We start from the raw sequence: 24,563 nt of genomic DNA, 5'->3' as shown, positions 1-24,563 counted from the left end.
ATCATAGTAATTGCTCCGGCGCGGTTCCAGTAATGATTCAGTGGCATCCGCAGAAGTCAGCAGGTTAAGAACCACTGCTGTATTACACTTAAGAGAGCACTTAGGTTAGCGGTGTGAGATGCTATAGAAGACCACTGGGTCTCTGGACCGCTGCAGGAGTTGAAGCTGAGAACACCCAGGTCTAACACTGTTTATGGATTTGACACCTTGTTGCAATGACAACCATGGTTTCCTCCATTGGGATGACTGTCATGGAGAGTAGAGCCCCTTGACTTTCGGCTGGGTTGAACGTCAAAGTTTCCCCCCGCCACCTTCAGTGCGTAGGAGGTTCCAAGTAAACTTAATTATTTTTGGGATGGTAGTCCTCTTTTCCTGGCTGTCACAAGGTGCATATCCCCTTGTAATGAATGGGATGAGAAAATCTATTCAGTCCTCCTTTCATCAGTGAAACAGAAAGTGATGAAGTTTGTTCCTGGAGTTGTGTAACTGTGATTGTGACTTCCTTTTGTCTTTCACTCTTTCAATTTCTGGAACTTTCTTTCTCTTTTCCCCTCTTCCAGTGTTTTCCCGAGGGAACTCAAGGAGGTGTTTGCCTCTTGGCGGATGCGTTGCACTGAGCGGGGGAGGGAGGACATTGCAGATCGCTTAATCAGCTCCTCGCTCTTCCTCCGTTTTCTTTGTCCGGCCATCATGTCCCCCAGCCTTTTTGGCCTCATGCAAGAGTACCCAGATGAGCAGACGTCACGCACATTAACACTCATCGCAAAAGTCATCCAGAACCTGGCCAACTTTAACAGGTAAGCCACTTTGGAGTCAAGGATGTCTGCAGTTAAGGGCCAGATCTCTCTGGTACCTTACTCTTCAACTCAAACTGTGATTGGTCCACAGCCAAGGGAAAGAAGGGGCTGCATTGGTTGGTATACTCCACTGGCAGGTTACAGCTGGTAGAGCTCCAGCAAAGGACAGTGGGAACACTGGTGTGGTAGGTGGAGTTTACACTGTGCACATGTGAAAGATAGAGGGCATGGGATTCTTAACCTGTCCTAGAATAGATGCCGGATGAATGTACACCGAAAAGACTTTCAGACTCTAAAGGGTATACTGCCTTTAGTGCTGTGAAGGGCATAGTCGGTGAATTAAGGCATTAAGTGAACTTGGTGAATGAAGCCTGGGTGGGTGAACTGTCCCCATCTGAGGACATTGGTTCATGGACATGTTTGCTGGGTGGGAGGCAGGAATGGGTTGGCTGATAACAGAGGTTTGACACCCTCCATACAGGAGAGAATGGTTGGGTTAAAACAGGCCAGAGGTGTGGATGGTAAGCCGTGCTAAAAGGGTTGACTGTACATGATTGACTTATGAGTAGGTAAATTGCTTCAGTACAGTGAGGTTGGATGGATACATTTGATATATCCTGTAAGAGAGGTCCTGGTTGACTATAGCCCACACATGTTCTTAATCAGCTCCTCCGAGCACACGGATGTGCATCGTGGGGGAAATCATTCACAAGGTTTGGGAACCCTCTTTCCCCATGGTACAGGTGGAGGTCCCAACCCTCAGGTGCCCTCATTCAGCCCAGTGAATATCTGTGGATAGATTCAAGGGCCCCTCTTCACAGTATTCATGGGGAGGGTTCAACAAGTTGTGTTATCCCACTGACAGGAATGAAGTGTTTTAAAGTGAATTGTCTCCATGGGCCCCTTTCTTTATCCGCCCTCCCCTTCAGCTCTGTTTTTCCTAACTTCTTCTGCCTGTCTCAGGCCTCAAGCTCACCCCAAGGGGTAGGGAGGTGCTTGCTGTGCAGGACCTCTGCACTCATCCTGCTCCATGTTCTCTCAGTAGGTTTGGCAGTAAAGAAGAGTACATGTCCTTCATGAATGAGTTCCTTGAGTTGGAGTGGGCAAGCATGCAGCAATTCCTCTACGAGATTTCCAACCTGGACACCTCTACGAACAGCAGCAGCTTCGAGGGCTACATCGACTTGGGTCGGGAACTGTCCACACTGCACGCTCTGCTCTGGGAGGTCATGCCGCAACTCAGCAAGGTAAATAGACCATTAGAGACTAAAAGAACCTTGATCAAGAGCCCCAGGTCCTGTCCTAAGAGGCCTTCACAGGTAAGCAAGGCGATGATAATGAAGAGAGCACACCCAGAAGGGGATTTTGGGACTTTGGAGGCAGAAGAGGCAGAATAAAAGAGTGAGAATCCGTTTCCCAAGGCTGAGGTCACTAAGGCTTTATTAGTGTATTCTGTATACCTGGAGGAGTCCTTGCTCAGCCAAGGTCTCGACTTCCCTGCAAACTAATTTCCTGTTCCTGTTTCTTTCTCACAGGAAGCTAAGCTGAAGCAGACCACTCACCTTCTTGTGACCTTTTTTCTGTGATCAAATTACAGGCTTCTTTCTGCCTCTAGAAAAGGAGAAACTTTAAGCTTTCACTCACCTTCTTTGTCACCTATCTTCCTAGTTTTTTGTTTTAGAAATTCAAGATAAAATGTGCTTTCTGTCCAGTGTTCCGTATTTTGTTTCCCTGCACCTGGAAGCCTTGCAGCAGCTGTGTATCTGCCTCACCTTCATATCAGCATATTTACTGTTCCTCACTTTTGGAAAACCAGGAAGAAGCTGTGTCTTTGGCCCATCGTCTTTCATGGCCTAATTTACTACTTCTCTCTCCCAGGAATCCCTGATGATGTTGGGATCTATGCTCACATCCACTACAACGTCATTTCCTGCTTCTCATGTCCCAGGAAACTAGACAGAAGCTAGATCTTTTTCATTCCTTCTGTATAACCTAATTTCCTGTTTCTTTCTCCCAGGAAGCCATGATGAAGCTGGCCCCTTTGCCCCGCCTCCTCAATGACATCAGCGTAGCTCTCAGGAACCCTCACATTCAGCGCCAGCCCAGTCACCAGGGCGAACGGATCCCACCCAAACCCATCATCTTCCGGGGTCCTTCATCAGACATGCAGTCATTCATGGTCCGCGATATGAACAGGTGAGCGACATTTGGGAACAGTTTCACAGGCCATATTTAATGGGCACTGTTTTGTTGGGCTCTATGGGTCAAGCTGTGTGTATTGCTTGTCTGTCTTCTACCTACTCACTGATGACACACTAAAGAGATGAGACTTTAGTTATTTGCTGAACTTCCAGTGGGAGGTTTCATATCTCAGCCCTACTAGCAGTTTGTTCCACAGCTCATGGCCAAGGATGAAAAATTGTGGCTTCCCAAGGAGCTGCACTCTACTCAGGGCCTACCACATGCAGACCTTAGATTTCTGGTGGGCTTCACTGGGCAACCATCTGTTAAGGATAATTTGGGGCTAAACACCAGACCCATTTCTCCCCTTGGGCTGAGTTGCCATTTACCAGTGCTTAGATGCCTTGATTAGGGTTAACTTTAGAGTTTGTGGTACATTTGATTTCATTTAATTGAAATCAGGGTTAGGGTTGGATTTAATTTAATTTACAGTAACCAATAAAGTTGGCATTCTTTTTATGTGCATGATAAATCCATGAATTCAAATTCACGTACGTATCAGGAAATTTCAATACCATAGTCTTTCATTACCCGACTAATGTTATGTTGTGTCATATTTATTTTTAGCACAACACCTTCCCTAAAGGCCCCTTGTGCTTTAGAAGAAAACAACATTTTTTTACTCATAGCGCTACGAACCACTCCTATGAGATTTTTGGAACATTTCATTTAAGTATGAGACGTACACAAGGAAAAAAGTACAAGTAAACAACACATCCAAATTCGAATATATACCCTCGAAATCTCAGCACTAACACACTTCACGTTTTTATTACATAAAAAGACATAATTCGAGTAAAAAATAACTAGTTATCGTAGAAAACAGAAAAATTAAAATAATGCATACAAATCACTGATGGTTACCCTAAAAAATAACAAAAATAAAATTATGCATATAAATCATTGAAAGCTAGCCTTCACCAGAGCAAATCATTGACAGTTTCAATTCCAGGTAGTTTCATCCTGTGATACGTCACCTTCTTGTATTTAGCAAGCATTTGTAAATCCAACATCTGAACTTCCACTCTTAGGATGTGCTTCATCTATACTCTTTCTAACTTCATATTTTAGACATACCTAGACCCATATTTAAAATTGATGTGTTTGTGTGCCGGGTGTCGGCTCAAAGAACAGTGCAGAGGAGGGTGCCCTGCCATTACGGACACCCCAATGTTCCTTCTGACTTCTGCTTCCTGCCATCATTTTAACTACATTACCGAGACCTACTCTACTCCAGAAGTAGCATCTGTACTTAAAATGTTAAAGGTGTGTGTAATTTAGCATTAGAAGTAGATAAAGTCAGTTATTTGTTACTTATTTGAGTATAGTTTAGCTTCACAATATGTTTTAATTTAAGTTAGTGCAGTATAGAATAAGAACAATTTACTGTAAATTACTTTAATTTTAGATTCGGATTAGTAACAGCTCAGTGTATTGTAATGGGTAGGGGTAGCCTTATGATTATAATAATGTTACTTATTAAGTTTATTTAACCTAAATTACTTTATTTTAATTTTAGGTTACGGTTACAGTCGGTATGAAATGTCATTTAGGATAAGAGCTAGGCTAAGCATTTGGGTTAGAATATTGTTTTTATTTATTCATTCAGTGGCCAGATTTAGAGTTAGTATTAGGATTAGGGTTAATTTTAGAGTTTGTGGTACATTTGATTTCATTTAATTGAAATTAGGGTTAGGGTTGGATTTAATTTAATTTACAGTAACCAATAATGTTGGCATTCCTTTTAAAATAGTTACTTTTTTGCTTAATTTAATTTAAGGTTATGTTTAGTGTATTGGTTATGGTTCTGTTTAAATTTTGGTTAGGCTTAACTTAAGGTTGCAGTTGAAGTACGGGCTGTGGGTTGAATAAAAGGTAATGTTAAAACAGTCAAGTAATGGTGAAGAAGTTTTGGTACCCAGAAGTAACATGGTTAATGGCCTACAACCACAGGTGACACCTGGTGCCATTTCTCGCTTCAAAATTGTAGCTATACGCTACCCTTCCATTAAGGTGTAAAGAAAATAAAGGCCTTTATTATAGTTACTTTGTGAGAGAAGGAAAATGTAAAATCCATCTGAGTTGCTTGAAATAAAAGTCATTGCTTTTAGTCACAGCTGCAGGTTGGAGGACAAAGCAATTTCTGGACTGATAGACATTTGAAGATTTCTCACCACTGCAGTGAGCGTCAGAAACACATACCCTTGTAGAAGGTGACAGCCTGCAATAATGAAATGATGCCCCTCCTCCGTCATTAAGATTTCGGATCCAGCGGGGTAGGTCATCTGTCCTCCACCACCTCACTGTAGCAAGACTACATATCTGCTGAACGTGGCCAGCACACTTCAGACCAGGAGTTAGCTCCACTCTTTGGCAGTCAGCCCTGTGAGAAGCCAAGCTGCCCCCTGCACAGGCAGTGCAGTGGTGGAAACACTCTACCTCACAGCAGCAGCACCTGGTCTCACTTTCTCAAGAACAAAGGAGTTGGTCAAGCTAAGGTGTGAAACAAAACCCTACAGCACCCCACACTGCACCATTCAGTCTAGGCAGTTGACTCGAAAGGTGCGGACGGCAAGAGAGGACTTAATCTTCTCGAACGTTATCCTTTCACCAAGCCCAAAGAGATGCTGTAAAGGCAGAGGATGGATCGCAGTATCACAAGACACCAACACCCTTATGGGAGCAGCTCTCTGCCAACTCCACTGTCCATTACTGGTCCTACATGCACAAGCCAGGTAGTAGCACTCACTGTGCAAAATGATTTCTGCAGGATTTTACACATTCAATGTGTTTGTGAAGTTGGTGTAGCTAAAAAAAAACTCTCAAAGTTGTTGAAGTCGACCCTCAACAAGGCTGCACAGCACTAAATCACACTCAGGAAAGAGCGGATCTAGTGTAAGTTACTATCAAGAAAATAATCCCCCACTAAGCAAACTCAATCAATCAAACAGGAGTTATAGAGCGCCGCTATTCACCCATGAGGGTATCCAGGCGCTGAGCGCAAGGCTGCCTGGGTGGAATCAGTTGAACAGCCGAGTCTTGATTCCCTTCCTGAATTCTTGAAGAGAGAGTGAGGTCCGGAGGGGGACGCTGTTCCAGGACCTCCGTAGGAGAAGGAGCATCCTCCACTGTTGCTTCGGCAGATGGAAGGGGGGCGTGATTGGGAGGGGGAGGCGGGGCGCTGGGTCTGGAGGGAAGGTGGAAACTCAGGCAGTGGTTGATGAATGCTGGTCCTTGATTGTGCATGGCTTTGTAACCGAGGGTCAGCTTCTTGAATTGACATCTCTTTTGGACGGGGAGGCAGTGGAGTTTCTTGAAGTGTGGGATGATATAGGTTGGTTTGGGGTAGGTCTTTCACAAAAATCTAACATCATAGAGTCAGTGAAAAACAGGAGTTTCCCCCGATGTACAAAAGTTATGAAGAAAAGGGGGGAAAATTATAGGGATAGGCGCTAACAGAATATCACCAAAACATTTCTTTAACAATAGATAGTAAATATGGTGCTCCCGAACGGAGGGTCCTCCCAGCATCTCCAGTGTTTCTCCAATAGGAAAAACCAAACTGATTCAAAAGCCAGGGCACTCGTATGAAATAAGATAAGAGTCTGTGCAGTTAGTTTCTTAGTCTTCGGAGAATCAATATATAATCCAAACAGAGTTAAAGTTCAGTGTCTTTATTCTTGTGCGAGGTTTTCATACATGTTCATTAATCTCATTGACTTCCTCAGGGCAAAGTATAAGTAAAGTGTTAACATGAATAGATGGCTTATCCTAATCAAGTAAAAGTCTCCAAGATAATGTACGATCAATAGAGAAAGAGTAGTGGGAATCACGTGACGGGGGCAAAACACTATTATCCCCGAGTCTTCGTGAGGGAGTACTCATAAGTCAGCACGTGTAGATCCAAAATCTTTTACTGTGTGATCTATAAACAAAACAGTTCTTTTGGGTAAATTCTTGTGTTTGGGGCACTGTGTCTTGCTCCCCGATAATTAAGCTGGCGTGTATGTAGAGAAAAGGGACGTGTAAGCCCTCTGTCTCATTTAGAAGTATAAGGTATAGAAGAGACACAGAGTAAGGTCTCAGAAGTGTGTGTGAAACTCCTCGGCATGACGGGAAAATACTTTGCCCTGAGGAAGTCAATGAGATTTATTTCTCGGAGACGAAACTCATGTTGGCTGTTGGATGCTGTTGTGATGACCACATATGGAATCTTTCTGATGTGATGAACATGTATGAAAACCTCGCACAAGAATAAAGACACTGAACTTTAACTCTGTTTGGATTATATATTGATTCTCCGGAGACCAAGAACCTAACTGTACAGACTCTTATCTTATTCCCCCGATGTACAGTTGAGCAGGTGTTTGTAATCTGCACATGTGGAGGTGTTTATAGTTTGATACGTTAGGGCACAAGCTTTTCTTTGGGTTCTATGCCACGTTTGAAAAAACCCAACATCCACAACTTTGAATTTAGGAATCATCTACTTGCGGCTTCTCCGCTGGTGACAACCCTTCACTGGTGATCCCTCCTGCCACGAGATCCAAGGCCATAGCCTGACAATTCTAACTAATAGATTCCCCTGAAGAAGTTGAAATCAAGAACTTAGCTCATTCAATATGCAGCTGCTGTTGGCGACCATTGAGACCCAAGTGACTGACTAGGTGAAGGCGCGTCGCAACCCTGGCTAAGCGAGGAGCTGAAACATAAAACAAAATGAGCCTCATTACAACTTCAGCGGTCTTTGCCAAATACTGCTGAAGCTGCGGGGCGCCAGTATACCGCCATTTCTGGTGGTATATCTGGCACCCTATTTCGACTTTTCCGCTGGGCCAGCAGACGGTAACAGTGTTACCGTTCGTTGGCCCAGTAGAAAAGTCACATCAACATTGCAGCCAGCTCGTAATAGAGCCGGTGGCAATGTTGATGTGCAGCAGGTGCAGTAGCACCCGTCGGGCATTTCACAAAGATCAGGCAGTGAAAAGCGCGATAGGGCTGTGTCTGGGGGCCCCTGCACTGCCCATGCACGTGCATGGGCAGTGAAGATGCCCCCCCAGGGGCACCCTGAGTCCCCCTTACTGCCAGCCTTTCCATGGCAGAGTTTACCGCTGTGGCCAGTCTGGCGGTCGGGGACTCATAATCCCAATGGCAGCGGTGCTTGTAGCGCTGTCCTGGGGATTATTACCGCGAGGCAGAAGCCTGGCGGTATAGTGGAGGGACGGGCGGTATGGCCGTGGCTAATGAGCCACAGTCTTAATAGCTGGCTGAACACCACCAGCCTGTTGCCGGTGTTACTGCCAGCTTACCGCCGGCCACCAGGGTCGTAATGAGGCCCTATTTATTTATTGTTTAATCTTTCAGCTGCTGGCTCAGCCAGCAGTGCTGGGAGGGGCGGGGCTAGGCCACGGGAGGTGGTAGGGTGGAGGAGGAGATAGTGCACCTAAGTGCGCATGTGTGTTTGACCGGCCGTCTCAGGCTAAACTCACATGCGCTCTTAGGTTTCTCCAGCCCGGCTGTGCTTAACAGCCGGGCTGGAGATACTGCACAGACCCCAGGGTTGTGTCTAAGCAACAGCCCAAGCCACTCAGACCAATCCTGATGCTGCTTTCATGCTAGGTTTAGCATAGATGCAGCACCAGGATTGCTGGGGAGCCTGTGGATCGAGGCGGCAACGACGGCAGTAGGTAAGCTGCCGTCGCTGGACTGACTTTAAATGTGCTCTACAAATACCATATATTTCACTGCCTATCCTAAGCACGTCCATAAATCACCTCACAGGAGCTCTCAGGTGTTTTAAAAGAACATTTTAGGTCAGTGGAGCATCTCAAATTGTTTAGAGAAGTGTTTAACTTACTGTGGGTCCGGAGCAGATTTTTGGTGGTTGTCCGAGCAGTAAACAAAGATACTTGTGAATTCTGTGTTTACCTTGTCATATTTGCCAGTGCTTCAAAGACAGAGGTCATATGTCAGGCTGTGTCTACTAACAATTTGCTGCAAGATTGGTTTCACTTTTAAAGGGCATTATGTGACAGTATTGCCTAAGTATAGGGAATGTGAAAGGAAAGGCAGCAGCACAAAACGTAAATACCTGTGAATGAACTGTATGCATTCAACAGTTAGGAAAGCAAAAATTGCGCATATTTTGTTTGTAGTTCAGAAATGTGCTGGAAACGCAGATTTTAATAGGATCAGAACAAACCAAGACACTTTACTTGGTGGTACACAAATAATAAATATTCACAGAAATTCAATTTCCATGCATTATCATGTATTTGTCTATTGATAAAACTGTTTTCTGTGCAAAGATTTTGGTCATTTCAAAGGAAATGTTGTCTGTAAATGACAGTGGCCACCACACAGTGCTTTAGTTACATTAAAAAATTGCCCCTCCTCCAGCGGCAGGTCCTCCGCTATAGCGGAGGAGCTTCACCCCCCCCCCTCCCGCCAGCAGCAGGTGAAAACCTTTTGAAGAAAATGATAATAAACTGTGTTTATTATAATTTTCTTGTAAAGGGGTGAGGCCACGGGCTGTGACGAGCACTGAGGGGAAGTGCACAGCACTCCCCCACAGTGCGCATGTATGTTTTGGCTGGCCAAACACACATGTGCACTGTGTTCGCTCCAGCCCGGCACTGTGTTGCCGGGCTGGAGAGAGCAGGCACAGGCTCCCAGTCTGCCTGGGAGCGCCCTGGCTGGGTGCTCCCAGCCAATCCTCACGCTGCTCTGAGCAGCGTCAGGATAGGCCGCAGGGCAGGCTGGGAGCCTGTGCCTGCCTCCAGTGACCAGCAAGAAGGAGCGGCAGAGTCATGGCAAGGCAGGTACATTTTTATTTTATTCTTTTTATTTAAAGTTTATTCTCCCACCCCATCCCTGCAAACTGCCCCGCCGCAACGGCCCTCCTCATCCCCATTAAAGGTAGGGGGATCGCAAAAGTTTGTTGTTATAAAAGAGTCTCATGGTTCTAAAGGTTTCGGCATCCCTGCTTTAGAGGGCACCGGGTCCAGCAGAAACCAAACTACAAAAATTTTTTATATGACAATAATGTGGCAGAGAGCAGCATGTAAACAGTACATTACTAAGATACAGGTCTGAACGCTGGGATTTTCCTAAAGAGAGTATAACGATATATTTGATGGATATGAGCACATTCCCTAACTTCCATCATATTAATACATAAACATACACAAAAATTTGTCACGTATTTTTGTTCCCCAGTAATAGGCAGAGGACCACTGTTATTCTTTCCGCTCAACCTGTCCCCATCTCAGTAAAGATATTTGGCCATTGTGTGTCTGTGAATCTCCCAGAAGCTGATGGAAAAAAGTTGGGGGGAAAAGTGACACAAAAGAAGGAAGGTGGATTTTATTATGCTGAAACCTATTTACTTGTCAGCAATCAAACTCTTAGGGGGTCATTCTGACCCTGGCGGTCATGGACCGCCAGGGCCAACGACCGCGGAAGCACCGCCAACAGGCTGGCGGTGCTTCCAGGGCAATTCTGACTGCGGCGGTAAAGCCGCGGTCAGAAAAGGGTAACTGGCGGTTTCCCAACGGTTTTCCCATGGGGATTCCGACCCCCTTACCGCCATCCTGTTCCTGGCGGTTTTCACCGCCAGGAACAGGATGGCGGTAACGGGTGTCGTGGGGCCCCTGGGGGCCCCTGCACTGCCCATGCCACTGGCATGGGCAGTGCAGGGGCCCCCTATCAGGGCCCCATAAAGATTTTCAGTGTCTGCTTTGCAGACACTGAAAATCGCGACGGGTGCCACTGCACCCGTCGCACCCCTTCGACTCCGCCGGCTCCATTCGGAGCCGGCATCCTCGTAGAAGGGGGTTTCCCGCTGGGCTGGCGGGTGGCCTTCTGTCGGTCGCCCGCCGGCCCAGCGGGAAAGTCAGAATGACCGCTGCGGTCATTTGACCACGGTACGGTCTTCTGGCGGTTCCCTGACCCCCTTAATGTGTGTTAATCGCCCCTTCATTTTCCCGTGCCCAGTTGTGCATGTGTGAAGCGGTCAAGTGGCCGGTCTTGTTTTAATGCACCCCTGAGAAGTAGCTTATGCAACACAAGATATGGTGTAAGAATGTGACATACAAAAGGGTCCCGCTGTTGTTCTCAAGTACAAAATGCCCAGACATGGTCATCTTCACATTTTCCCCATTTGAAGCAAAGTTTCTGCTTGTGGTAGAAATGAACAGAATGTTTTGAAATTGTGCCTTTAGATGTAATGATCTTTTCGTTGATACAGTGATATGCTCTAGATATTTGCTTGATCGGGCTTTTTTTCTTCCCAATGCCTCCGCAGCTCCATCGACATGAACCGCCTCCCCTCACCCACCAAGGACAAGGCCTTCTTCATTCCACGCCCGCCACTGGCTCGCTCCTCGCCGGCCTATTGCACCAGCAGCTCAGACATCACCGAGCCCGACCAGAAGATGCTGAGCGTCAACAAGAGCGTGTCCATGTTGGACCTGCAGGACAGCCGCATGAACAGCATCTCCAACCTGCACGCAGTGGGTGACATGCTGAACAGCAGCCAGGCCTCCATTACCGGTGCCGTGGGTCTACGGCACAGCCGACTATCTCAGGGCAGTGGCTCCAGCATCGCAGCTGGCCTGCGGCTCAGCCAGATGGGGGTCACCACAGACGGACTGTCTGCCCAACAGCTCAGGATCCCCCTCTCCTTCCAGAACCCGCTTTTCCACATGGCGTCAGATGGGCCGGCCAGCCACCGGCCTGATCCCAACATGGACGCCTTTGCGCCATTCCATGGCTACAGTAAAAGTGAGGACCTGTCCTCCAACAAGCACATCCTCCATAGCCACAGCTACAGTGACGAGTTCACGCGGCAAAACTCTGAGTTCACCAAGCGCCAGCTCTCGCTTCAGGACAATCTGCAGCATATGCTATCCCCTCCACAAATAACCATAGGGCCACAGCGGCGGCTGGAACAGCCGCCACCACCCCCACTACAGCGGGGAAAGTCCCAGCAATTGACGGTCAGTGCTGCACAAAAGCCACGGCCTTCCAGTGGAAACCTGCTCCAGTCCCCTGAGCCCACGTATGGGCCACCTCGGCCGCGCCAGCAGTCAGTGACCAAGGAGGCACCGCAGTCCCTGAAGCCATCCATCACCAAACAGGTGGGTACCATGGCATTCAGAGCACCCCTGGCCAAGTGATGAAGGAAAGAACAGAGTGGAAGGCAGAGTTCTCATCACTGAAAAAGGAAGGAAGATCTGGGCAGAGAAATTGGATATCATCAATAGGTGTCAGAACAGAAGCCACAGGAGGGAGGACAGTGCCAAAGTGGTGAAGTCTTTACCAGAGAACTTTTCAAAAATCTGTTGAGTGTTACAAAAAGACATGCACCGTATTTGTAAGTCCACAGTCTTAGGATGAAGTGGTAGGGTGAAGAGGTTAATGCCTCACTAGAGATCTCACACTGCTGGGAAGGTGGGTGGCAAACATAAAAGTGGTAAGCAGGTGGATATCACATTAGAGAACCCCTGGTCATTGAAAGGGAGAATGGTAATTGTCAGAAATCTCAACAGAGCCAGAAGTCCATCTCAGTGGCAAAAGAGTGGGATACACGATCTGGTGTGGAAAAGAGGTTGCAGTTCAGACAAAAGAATAATGACCAATTAGTGAATAACTTACTGGAGAACACTCAGGTGTGAGACAAAGATGTCTCACCTCACCTGAGCACTGGTCTCATCTGGAAGTGGGTATATGCATGCCTGAAAGATGAAGGAGTGATGACCAGGTACATAGTTTCACCACTCATTCGAGAGGAGAGTGTGAGAATAACGCAACACGTTGAACATGACCATTGCGTGTAGGGTGCACGAGTGATGAGGAGTGTCTGTGGTATCAGAAATTTACAGAGGCCAAGCAGCAAGGAAGGCAGGATTAAAAGCATCCAACAGAACACAAGGAGGAGGAGGTTACAGAAAAAGTTTCATACTTTACCAGTCAGAGAGCCAAAGGCGAGGAAAGAGGTGAGGTGGACTGTGCCTCCTCAAAGAAGGTATTGGTGATCAGAATATATTTAATTACTACTGAGCAGTGGAGAGACCAAGTGGCTACTACTTTTTATTACCAAACAATGAAAGAAGAGAGATAGTGAAAGGGTTGTACATGTGGAGACAAGGGTAGGAGAGGCTAGAGGTTACGCTGATGTAGAGGTGAATTTAGAAAGATAGGCATGTGAGAACCAAGAACCAAAGTCAAAGATGTGGGAGAGACAGAGGAGTTAAGTAAGTGGAGGTAAGTAGAAGGAGTGGGGAGGGGCCTTTCAGGTATGTGTAAACGTTACAAATACGTAGTAGCACTGGTAGAGTGGAGGTGGGAGACTCAGTGTAGGAGGAAAATAGAGATATGAAAACCAGAGAAATCAGGCAGGCGATGGACGTGAGTTGAGTCAGAGATGGAACGATGGGGAAGTTTGAGTAGTCAGGTATGCTGCGGTGTTACAGATGTGGGGAAGCCCGGTGCAGTAAATGTGTAAGTGCTAGTGGATGTGCTCTGTCTCACGCTCTCGCTCTAATCATGGTATGTATTTGTCCACAGCAATCACACCAATCCACGCTGAATCCGGTGACCCCCGCCTCAGAGCGTACTGTGGCCTGGGTCACGAACATGCCTCACCTTTCGGCCGACATCGAGAGCTCGCACATAGACCGAGAGGAGTTCAAGCTGAAGGAGTACTCTAAGTCCATGGATGAGAGCCGCCTGGAGCGGGTAAGGCCTAGCATGGTACCCTGTGACAAATGCAGGATGTGGTACAGGCCACTAAGAGGCTTGTCTCGCTCGCAACCGCTGTTTCTTTATGTGCTTTTTCTGTCCCATGCATGTGGCCCTCTTTATTGGTGCCTTATTACTGTCCTCCTACTGTGCCGTCACCAGTGTTTATACACATTAGTTACTTTATAATAATCATAGCAAAAGTATTAAACATCTCGGAAAGCTCAGTGGGACATTTATGGTAGCAATAAGAAAGAGAGAAGTCACAGTTCTGTGGGTGATATTTAGAAAGTTTTGTCCAAACTCCAAATTTGTTTACAGTCCCCCTTTAACATTCAGCAATAGGGTGGAATGTCACTATGCATTTGTGTACTCACGGTTCCTGTGATAAACAAGAATTCTTAATATACATAGGATAACGTGTCAACAGCACATGGAGACATAGTGCAACTTCCAGAAAGTATTTCAGGCGAAGTCAATATTTCAGGATAGTTTCGAGCAGATACAGCAACAACTTCATGCAAATACCATAAATGGTAATGGAGCCATACAAATAATTGAATGGGAGAGAAGATATAACCTCACACACAGCAATAGAAGTGGATGATCTCAACTCACAGATTCACAACTTCCAATCTTATAGGGAGGATTTAGAAACCATTAATGCAGAAATAATCCGAGAATGTTTGGAATCCCAGAAGACAAAGAAAATAATGTCTCTCAGCATTACCTAGCTGATCTCCTTGGTAAGACCTTCCCTTATCTGAAAGAATACAATTTTATCAAGGAGATACTGCAAGTCATTACACTTTGTTGTATAAGATTGTACACCCAGAGATATTCTCTATAGGAAGGCAGGACCTAAAAATCCAGTAATAGTGGACAACACTAGGTTCTTTTTCAGATCAAATTTTTCTCATTCCACACAGAGAAGAAGTGTCATCTGAGTAGTATGATAGATGACTTAAAGAGATGACAACAGAGGCGTTTCTTCACAAACCAAGAGAGCAGGTTGTTAACAAGGCTCAAAGAAAGCTACTCTTCCCTGAAGAATAAGCAGCAGCAGAATTCCAGAATGACTGAAAATGAGCACCAGACAGCACAAGAAGTATGATCAATGTCCCGGATACTACGTGCTTTTCAAAGACACACCATGTTTTAATAAAATGGAGGGCGGTTAAAACAATGGGCTTCATATCTCCATTACTCACGCTTCTGTTTTGAGAACAGCTCTCATAATAAACAACATGCAATGTACAGTAGGGAAAACTAAAACCAACAAAAGAGGAAGAAGGGTAATTGTTCTGGCATGTAGCAGTCGTTCACAGTTTAGCATTTGCTCATTATATAGCACAAAGATTGCTGTTCCTATGTTTTTTGGGAACTCACTGTTTAATTGTCCAGCTGATGAATTGTTATTGGAGAAGTCTTCAAATATACTAGACACAACTATAGAGGCTAAATAATACTAGGTTCACGGAGAGAATGAGGGAAACCAGACACAACATCAAAGACATGATGTCAGGGCCCAGTGTAATTGAAATATCGTGTCAAGGAAACCCAATGATAGAGGAATATACATTTTTTCTCTATTCCTCACCAAAAAGATTCACATAGTGACTTAATTTTAATGTATTGTTCACTAGCAGACACAACCTATTCTACAATTAAACCTACTATAGTCTCTGCCCATGCGTCTGTTTCTGCACACTTTCAAATAATGGATGACTAGACTGTATCTCGAAGTTGGACGTTTCCAAGGCATTTACCATTTAGAGACAATTTTAAAAGCTACATCAAGTCATCCGTAAAACTATTTTCCAATACAATGAAGACTTTGTGACTTACAAAATTGTGGGACTGTACAGAAGCGTATATCAGAGGCCTTGCCAGTGCCTTCTTTATTAAGTTCAGAAGGGACCAAAACTCAACAGAACGTCGTCTGGAAAATTGCACTTTTTTAGGCAAACAACAATCAAGGGCTCTAATTCATGCTACCAACAAGAAAACATGTTATAGCATCAAATAGAGGAGTAGAGGCCAGATTAAAGCTCTACACATTGTTCAAGTAGGACAGCCAGCCTTGAAATACAAGACCAAATCTTCGAGACAAGAAAGTTTCTCATCAACGTTTAGCATATATGCTGAAATAGCAAAGTAGTAAGACTGCTTTGTCCTGTCTAATGATTTTTAATTACCCAGGCATATTTCTTGAGAGTAGTACCAAACGTTTGCATATTCATCACAACTTTTACAATATTTGGAACCATTGCTAAATCCATGGATTATATCATGATAATCTCTATGCTGCAAACCACCAAAAATAATAAAAATCAGCCACTTTCAATGCTCTTCATTTCTGACTTCAATGGATTACCTCTGTAAGGAGGCTTTTTTTTTTTATAAAACTGCGCCCTTGCAGATTCCACAGCTACAGAAATTCTTGATGTTACGGTATACAGTGCTGCTTTCTGGTCTTGGTGGAGCCAGTTTTAAATGGTGCAGCAGCCGAAATGATTGTCAACTTCTTTCTACATTTTGCTGGTTTATTTTCTTTAATTGTTTTAAATCGTTACTAGGATAATGAATGGCCCAAAAACGGGAGAACATTTGGGGCCCACGGAATGATGCTTTTTCATTTGTTTAAAGGAGGAATAGATGACAGTGACACAAATTATAGGATTGAGAAGCACGTTGTATGTGGGGTGGCATGGTGGATCTTGAATGGGGTTCTTTGTGAATTTTGTGGTACGCTACCAGAATACTGAGTCCTATATCTCATGCTACGAAAATGTTGTAGTAAAAATAAGCGTATGGATATTAAGAAGGTAATTTATATGTAGGTTTACTATACTTAACTCCACAATTATGTAACTTGACGATATATTCATATCTTCAAAGTTCATAGGTGTTGTGTTAATCCTCTCATGTTTTTTAAATTACTGTGCACTTATCTCCACAGTAATTCTGTTGTCAATATTTTAGCCACAATATTTGGACCACATTCACAAAGCTAACTTACACTTTTGAGTAATTTATGGTAAGTTTATTAGTTCTTGGCTAGTCACAAAAATCCAAGTGTAAATTTACTACAAAAGTGTAACTTACGTTTCTCATCCAGAGTTTCCTCATCAATAGTTATAAGCACTGAATATTCCCGTCCCCCTTGCAGGGACCCCCAAACACACATTAAAAATATATTACCTAGTGGCAGTCACCACTAGGTAGATAGAATTAGCACCATGTTTCCATAGAAAAAGCATTTTTTGACTTGCCTATATCTTTTGTCCCGTTCGACGAATCTTCACAAAATTTTCCCAAAAAGTGCCCCAGTGATTCTTGTTGCGCACGGAAAGTTTCAGGGTGATCTGTCAAGCGGGGCTGAGAAAAAGGGGAAGAGGTAAAAAAAAGTTGCGTTTCCCATGTTAATTCCTATAGGACCTTTAGACACGACTACAGCCCGAACTATGTGATGAAATTACACCACATTTGCCAGAAAGCTAGCTTTCCGTACACATATTACACTTTTACTTATTTGAGGTAAATCTGTTTAGTAGTTTTTGAGAAATTAAACAAAATCCACATTTGTATATCTGTGATTGTGATGCTTTTGCAAAAAGTGACAAGCTTGTGCAGGGAAAAGCACAGCTTTGATTGTCTGCCAACACTCCAAACCAAGAGGTGTTGGCAGCCATCTTGGGACTCTGTTTCAGCCGAGTCCCACAATAAAAGTGTAAAAAAAACAGTAGGCTAGTCACCCTGACCTCTTAGCTCTGGTGCAGGGCACCCCCAAATAGAAACAAAAAACATTTTTTAAAAAACGTTTACCGCAAAATCGTCACAAATTTGCGGTAAAAAATAAAAATAAAAAAAAAAACAAGCCCACGCTTGTTTTTTATTAAGCCCCTGGGTGGGCCAGGTTCCGGGTCATGGTGTTTTTTAAATGGGGGACCTCCTGGCAACCCCACACCCCGGGAACCACCACCTCCCGGGGCATTTGCTAAAGTTGGTGCCGGCCGCATGGCCACCCTGTGTCCTGGAGACCACCACCTCCCCGGTCAACAAGATTTTTGTGGTGGAGGCCCGACAGCTTCCCCCACATCCCTGGGGACCACCACCTTTATGGTTTTTTTTATGTAATATGGTGTCGGGGGAAGGGTGTGCAGCCCTAGGGACCACCACCTCCATGGGGCATTTATCTAAGAAGGTGTGGGGGCCACGTAGTCCCTCCCTCCCCCGCAGCCCGGGTGGCCATAACCTCCATGGGTCATTGTGGAATTTTGGTGCAGCCCCACGCAGCTCCGGGGACCACCACCTCCTGGGGCAAATAATGAAAAAATCTAAAGGGAGTCCGTTTTGGACACACTATCCCTTGGATTCTCACTTGGGAGGGAGGCCACGCGGCTCCCCTCGAGGAGCCACTGATGGACGTGTGGACTGCCACTCCGCCGGGGCCGGCTTCTGCTATGCCCCAGGGTGCCCACCCCGGGACATAACTGTTTGCTTTGACAGCTGCAGCCAAGTCACAGCAAACATAACTCTGCTTTCTGACAGCGGGATCTGTTAAACAGGTCCCGCTGTCAGAAAGCAGAGTTTTCATCTGTATTCCCTGCACGCAAATATGCATGCAGGGAAGACATATGACAACATTGCTTGCTGAAGTAGGGAGCTGCTATTAAAAGTAGCTCCCTGCTTGCTGGAGCAATGTCAGCCCATGCAGGAGGCTGGAGCCAGCTTGGACTGTAGGGGAGGCCTTGAGGCTCCCCCCACAGACCCAGATAGTTTGTAAAGGGCATAAAAATGTAAACAAAAAAAAATTAGGTAGGCTAACGGTGAAGGTCACAGAAATTCACACTGAGAGTTGAGGGTTCAAGGCCAGGGGTATCCGTGGTCATTTCCCTCCTATAATTTATTTTCAACTGCAAATGTTTTAAGACTCATACTGAAAGGTGATTTTACTCTTTATGGACAAATACATTTGTTTTTTTCAGTTTGTGGAGACTTATCTCATTCTAAGTATATCATCCATCAAAGCCTAAAAACTCTCTCTCTCTCTCTTTCTCCCTCTTTCTCTCACTCTCTTTCAATCGATTTCTCCCACACACACCCACTCAGATCCTTTCACACACACAGACCCAGCCAGACACTCACACACCCACTAAGACCCTTGTGCACCCACTCACAGCCCCAGTCAGACCCTCATGCACCCACTCACAGACCCACAAAGACACTCAATCACTGACTCACTCATACACACACTCACTCACAGACTCACTGACACACTCATTCACCCACTCACAGACCCACGCACACACTGACGCACCCACTAAGACACTGATGCACGTACTCTCACATCCAGACAGAGACTCTCACAGCCACTCTCACCCCCAGATACACCCTCTTACACCCAGAGAGATAGGCTGCCACCAACTCCCACAGAGCATGGCCAAAGGGCCGCTACAACTGTAACTAACTATAACTCGTACCCCCGCTGTGCACCGTTTTTTCATCATAAACATTACTCCAAATATTACATTGATATAATCAATGATGTTATCAAGGATGTCTTGAGTGTTGTAATTTGTGGGGTAATTAGCAGAGCATGGCGAGGGTGCAAGTTATAGTTACCTTAGGGCACAAGTTATAGTTACTTGAGATAACTCTAACAGGTGAATTTCTATGTTTTTGTATGTTTCAAATGTGAGCCTAACTATAACGTCCCTGTAACCTTTGTTTTTTTCAGTGAGTTTCTGTTTTTTTAAATTCTATTTCCTAACTATAACATCCCTGTAACCCTTGATTTTTCCTCAGTATAAATATATATATATATATAGGTTACAGGAACGTTATATTTAGGCACATATTTTAAACATACAAAACCATAGAAATTCAGCACTTATAGTTACCTCACCTAACTATAAGTTGCACCCCCGTAATGCCCTCTTATGACCTCACATACTACATCACTTATGACGTGGTCAGTGACATCACTGATGACAACTCAAATTACATCATTAATGACATCATCCACTGAGTGTAAGTGGTTACATACATGTGTGAGTGGGAGTGGGCGCACAGGTGACTGGTTGCATGTTTGCTTGAATGGGTGAGTTACGGAGTGTGTTTGTCACTGTATCAGTGAGTGGGTGAGCCATTTCTCATATGAGTGAGTGAATATATCAGTAGGTTTTTGCATGAGTGTGTGGATGTGTTAGTGACTTTAGTAGAGAGTGAATGTATGTGTGAGTAGCTATGTCAGTTACTGACTGGGTGTGTCAATGTGTGCATTGCTGAGTGAGTGGGTACATAAGTTGCTGCATGGGTGAGTGAGTGGGTGTGTGAGTGGTTGTATGAAAGAGTTAGTGGATGCGTTAGTGACTGTATAAGCGAGTTAGTTGGTGTGTCAGTAACTGTATGGCTACGTAAGTGGGTGCATGAGTGACTGTACATAAGTGCCATCCTGTATTAGTGTCTGTATGGAAGAGTAAGTGGATGTGTGAGCAGTTCTCAGTAAATGAGTTAGTGTGTTAGTGTTTGCATTGGTGACTGACTTCATGTCAGTGAATGTACGGCTAACCCACTGGTTGTATCACAGAGTATCGCAGAGTCTGTATCACAGAGTGAGTGGCTGTGTCTGTGACTAGATAGCTGAGTGTGTGGGTGTGTGACTGGTAGTATGGGTGGGTGTATGGGTATATTAGTGGCTGTGTGGGTATGTTATTTGTTGTTGTGAGTAGGCCTGTATGAGTTGGTGTCTGAATGGCTCTACGAGTGTGTGTATGGATGTGTGAGTAGTTGTGTAGGTGTATGAACAGCTGATTTAGTTATGCACGATGAGTGAGTTGTGTTAGTGGCTGTGCGAGTGAGTGTGTCTGACAGTATTCTTATGGGTGTATGAATGAGTGTGTGATTGGCTGTGTGTGGATCTATAATAATTTGTATGAGTAGATGTTTGAGTGAGTTTTTTTGTGAATGATGTCATCAGTGATGTCATTTGAGATGTCATCAGTGGTGCCATCACGATGTCACTGACCATGTCATGAGTGATGTAATATTTGAGGTCATAAGCAGTGCATTACGGGGGCACAAGCTATAGTTGGGTGAGGTAACTGTAACTGCGGAACTTCTATGGCTTTGTACGTTTAACATCTGTGCCCAACTATAACGTCCCTGTAACCTTTGGTTTTTCCAGTGAATATTATTATATATATACATGTATAGCATAAAAATTATACTTAGTATTATTATTATATATATTTAAATATATATATATATATATATATATATATATACACACGCACATGTATGTACATACATCTATGCAGCCTAAATTAAAGGTTAAAAATGCTCAAATTACATTGAGTTTTTCTTTAATAAACATCACACCAGACTCGAGGACTTCTGTAAATCAGAGAAGAAACAGCATAAATTGCAAACACAGCCTTTTTTGTCAAACTGCAAGAGAATGCAAAGGCATTGCTAGCCAATAGGCTGTATTAAAAACATAACAAGAGGCTACTGGCACTATGCCTTTAAGACCTCAGGGACCTCCTGTATCCCATCATGCCCCAAAGGTGAAAGGGCAGTTCTTATTTCTGGCTTCTTCAGTGAGGATCCTGGAGCAAAGAGCTAACAATTTCTGACTTTTTTTGTCCAGAAATGACTAGTTACAACTCATTTTATCTACTTTAATGACCATATTTTGCCATCTAGAGTGAAGAGAAATAATTATTTGGCAGAAACATTTAGTTTTTCCTGTCAAAAATGCTCTCTTTTCGTCAAGTACCAAACCTGTGGCAAAAAGAAAGCACAGCCTGACCTCCATTCAGTCTGCATCGTCTGTCTGACACCCATCTGCTTGAGTTCTGCCATCACTGCCAAAACCTCTCTAAAAGAATTTTGAAGGATAGAGAGACGATTCGACTTCATGGCCTGCAAGAGAGAGAAAAAGCTGCATCAGGAGGACTGCCATCTTCCTCCATGACCACCTCTCTTCACAAGGAGGTCTCCAGAGGCAGATCTATAGAAAAACGGTATGCAAGATCCACATCCGTCAAATCAACGTTGAAAGTGCCCACAACCGCGAGGCACTCCTAACCATTGTTGAAGCAACAACGACGACCAATGGTGAGAGACTCCACACCCTAAGGGTCTCCTTTGACGGCAATGCATTACCACAAGAAGCCAAAGGACACAACGTCAAAGAAAGTTCCTCACCATCGATCACGGTTGAACCACCGGTCAGTGTTGAGCCAGTACTGTTGTACTGAGACTCCGCTGATGGCAGTCCAAAGTTCATCGACATTGAGGCAACGTCCGATGACAAAAACTACGTTGACGGTCACACATCCTAATTCGTCGACATCAAGATAGCCTTCACTATCTCCGTTGACGGCAACCAGATGCTGTTCGACGCCAAGACAGGCATCCCCTAGACTATCTCCTTCGGTGACATCCAGAGACCACCCAACATCGAGAGACAGACTACGCTCTTTCAGTTAATGACTATTTGACGTTGTTCGACATTGAGGCAGCACCCACTGGCTAAGACTTCATTGTCCACAAGACCTCTGTCGATGTCAAGGCCATCTTCACCTACAGCCAGGTAAAAGCCAAGGCACCACTTGTTTCCTAGACAAGGGACACAGGAGCGATCTTGAGCTGCGACCTCAGGGGCTTCCTCCCACTCATCTGCAGGGAGACAGATATCTCATAGTCACCTTTCTCCAAGATGGCCGGAAAGTCTTCAACGGGGTCTGGTTCCACAGAGCCTGGACTCTCAAAATTCACAGACCTACTCCTCCACATACTCTCCCCCATGGACACCGTTGCCAACTCCTCAAACTGAAGTCACTATACGTTGATCGGTACATACAAATCCACGTACATCCCCCAAGATCCAGGTTAGCTAGAGAGGCCAGTACTCGGCGAAGAGCAGGACACGGACAAGGAGTAGGTCTACGTGCAGGTCCAGAACACAATCACCCACTCCTGCTTGGAGATCTCAAAATTCTAGGTCATGACTATGTGTAAGCAGATTCTCTACCTGGTCTTCATCAACCAAGTTGCCAACACAAGATTATTCACCTGATCTAACGGACACTCCCCAGTAGACATCAACACTTTTAAAGAGGTATTGGCGAGAGGAGCTGCTAAATTAAACATTGACATTGCAGCACCCACTGTAACTTCATTGGTTATCTTCAAGACTTTACATCATCGTTCCTCTGCAAGACAGTTGCTTCCTTTGGGTCCAGGCCTCCTATAACCAGTAATGGGCACTTTTCATACTCCAGCCTTTTTACAAGCGGCTCCTGCAAGAATCTTTAAGAAATAGAAGGCCCCAGATCAGGATCCTTTATTTCTAAGACTGACCCTCCACCAGACTCAGTCATTGTAGTCGCGATCAAAAAGACGCACTCTATTGCAGTGTCATCGTTCGTACCTCTAGATAAGGAAAGTGAGAAGATGGACTCCTTGGGGAGCCTCATTTATGAAAGGCTCCAGCGCATCAGCATTATTGGGGAGATATATAACAGGTCTCTCTAGGATTCACTCTCCAGATTCACAAACTACCCTGAGAGGTAGACAGGACATCCAGGACATCCTGCAAGAATCCAAATAATTAGCACAGAAGCAGATGGCTCAGACCTGGCAGCTCACGGATACTCCCATGGAATATGTACCAGATGCTTATCATGGCTTGGTCTCACAGGCCTCAAACCAAAGGCACAACAACATATCCTTAACCTTCCACTCACTGGCAACTCCTTATTTGGGTCTTACACAGATGACGAGATGGCCAAAATGAAAACAGAATTAGACACACTCAAGGCTGTGGGTCTAGAGAAACGGAAAGACTTCTGCCGAAGGTATAGAACATATGACAGGCACCCCTACAATCAGAGGGTTCAAACCCCTCACTGGGTCCAACAACAACTACAATGACAAGTCAGACCTCAATACGAGTCCCGCAAGACAACGCGGGAACAAGGAGCTACTCTGCAACCTCCAGCTTCATCCAAAACACCAGGCAAGCAATGAGATGTTGCTTCCTCCGTCTTTGTTACCCACTCCGATAGGGGTAAGTATCACCTATCATCTCAGCCAGTGGCGTTCCTTCACCAGCGACAACTGGGTCTTACATATTGTAGAGAATGGGTACTCACTACACTTGAAGTCCCCTCCACCATCTGTTCCACCATCAAAAGCTTCTTACTATCAGCAGATGCTCCTACAAAACAAAGTCTTCACACTACTCCAAAAAAAAAAGCTATCAAGGAGGTCCCATCCTCTCAAAGGGGACTCGGAATGCACTGTTGTTATTTTCTTTTAAGGAAAAAAGGCCCAAACAAAGAGCTCAGGCCCATTCTAGACTTAAGGCTGCTAAACAAACACATGCGCAAGGAGAAATTCTGAAAGCCTGCTCTCCACCAGATTTACCCCCAGCTTCATCAGGGGGATTGGATGTCTTCCATCGATCTACAGGATGACTACTTCCAGATCCCAATAGCCATGAAACACCTGAAGTTCCTGCGTTTCACATGGCATCCAAATACTACAATACAAGGTGCTGCCTTCCGGACTGAAGTCCGCTCCTCACACATTCTCCAGGTGCATGGCGATATTGGCAACAGCCTTACAAAGGAGAAGGATTTTCGTCTAATCTTACCTGGATGACTAGCTGGTGAAAAGCTCCTTCCAACTTAAACAACTCAACACTACCACATCTGCCTAAAGACCCTCCAATATCTTGGTCTCCAGGCAATATTGACAAACTAA

At 45.0% G+C, this 24,563-nt stretch overlaps 1 protein-coding gene across 8 annotated transcripts in view; it reads left to right on the top strand.

Annotated features, from left to right (window-relative positions):
* Positions 1-24,563, top strand: part of SYNGAP1 (synaptic Ras GTPase activating protein 1) — a 738,530-nt gene that overhangs the window by 689,309 nt on the left and 24,658 nt on the right. For 6 of the 8 annotated variants that reach the window (XR_011205102.1, XR_011205103.1, XM_069241845.1 and 3 more), the window contains exons 11-15: positions 561-797; positions 1,840-2,044; positions 2,815-2,993; positions 11,344-12,178; positions 13,608-13,778. Coding sequence is in view for 6 of the 8 variants with exons in the window: in XM_069241845.1 (XP_069097946.1) it covers positions 561-797; positions 1,840-2,044; positions 2,815-2,993; positions 11,344-12,178; positions 13,608-13,778 (1,627 nt within the window). In the remaining 2 variants the exon portion in view is untranslated. The remainder of the gene's footprint in view (positions 1-560; positions 798-1,839; positions 2,045-2,814; positions 2,994-11,343; positions 12,179-13,607; positions 13,779-24,563) is intronic. The other 2 variants (XM_069241850.1, XM_069241844.1) reach the window with 1 other exon arrangement.

This window comes from Pleurodeles waltl, chromosome 6, assembly GCF_031143425.1.
Source record: "Pleurodeles waltl isolate 20211129_DDA chromosome 6, aPleWal1.hap1.20221129, whole genome shotgun sequence".
Lineage (NCBI taxonomy): Eukaryota > Metazoa > Chordata > Amphibia > Caudata > Salamandridae > Pleurodeles > Pleurodeles waltl.
Note: the sequence above shows the minus strand (reverse complement) of the source record. Positions and strands in the feature narration are given on the sequence as shown.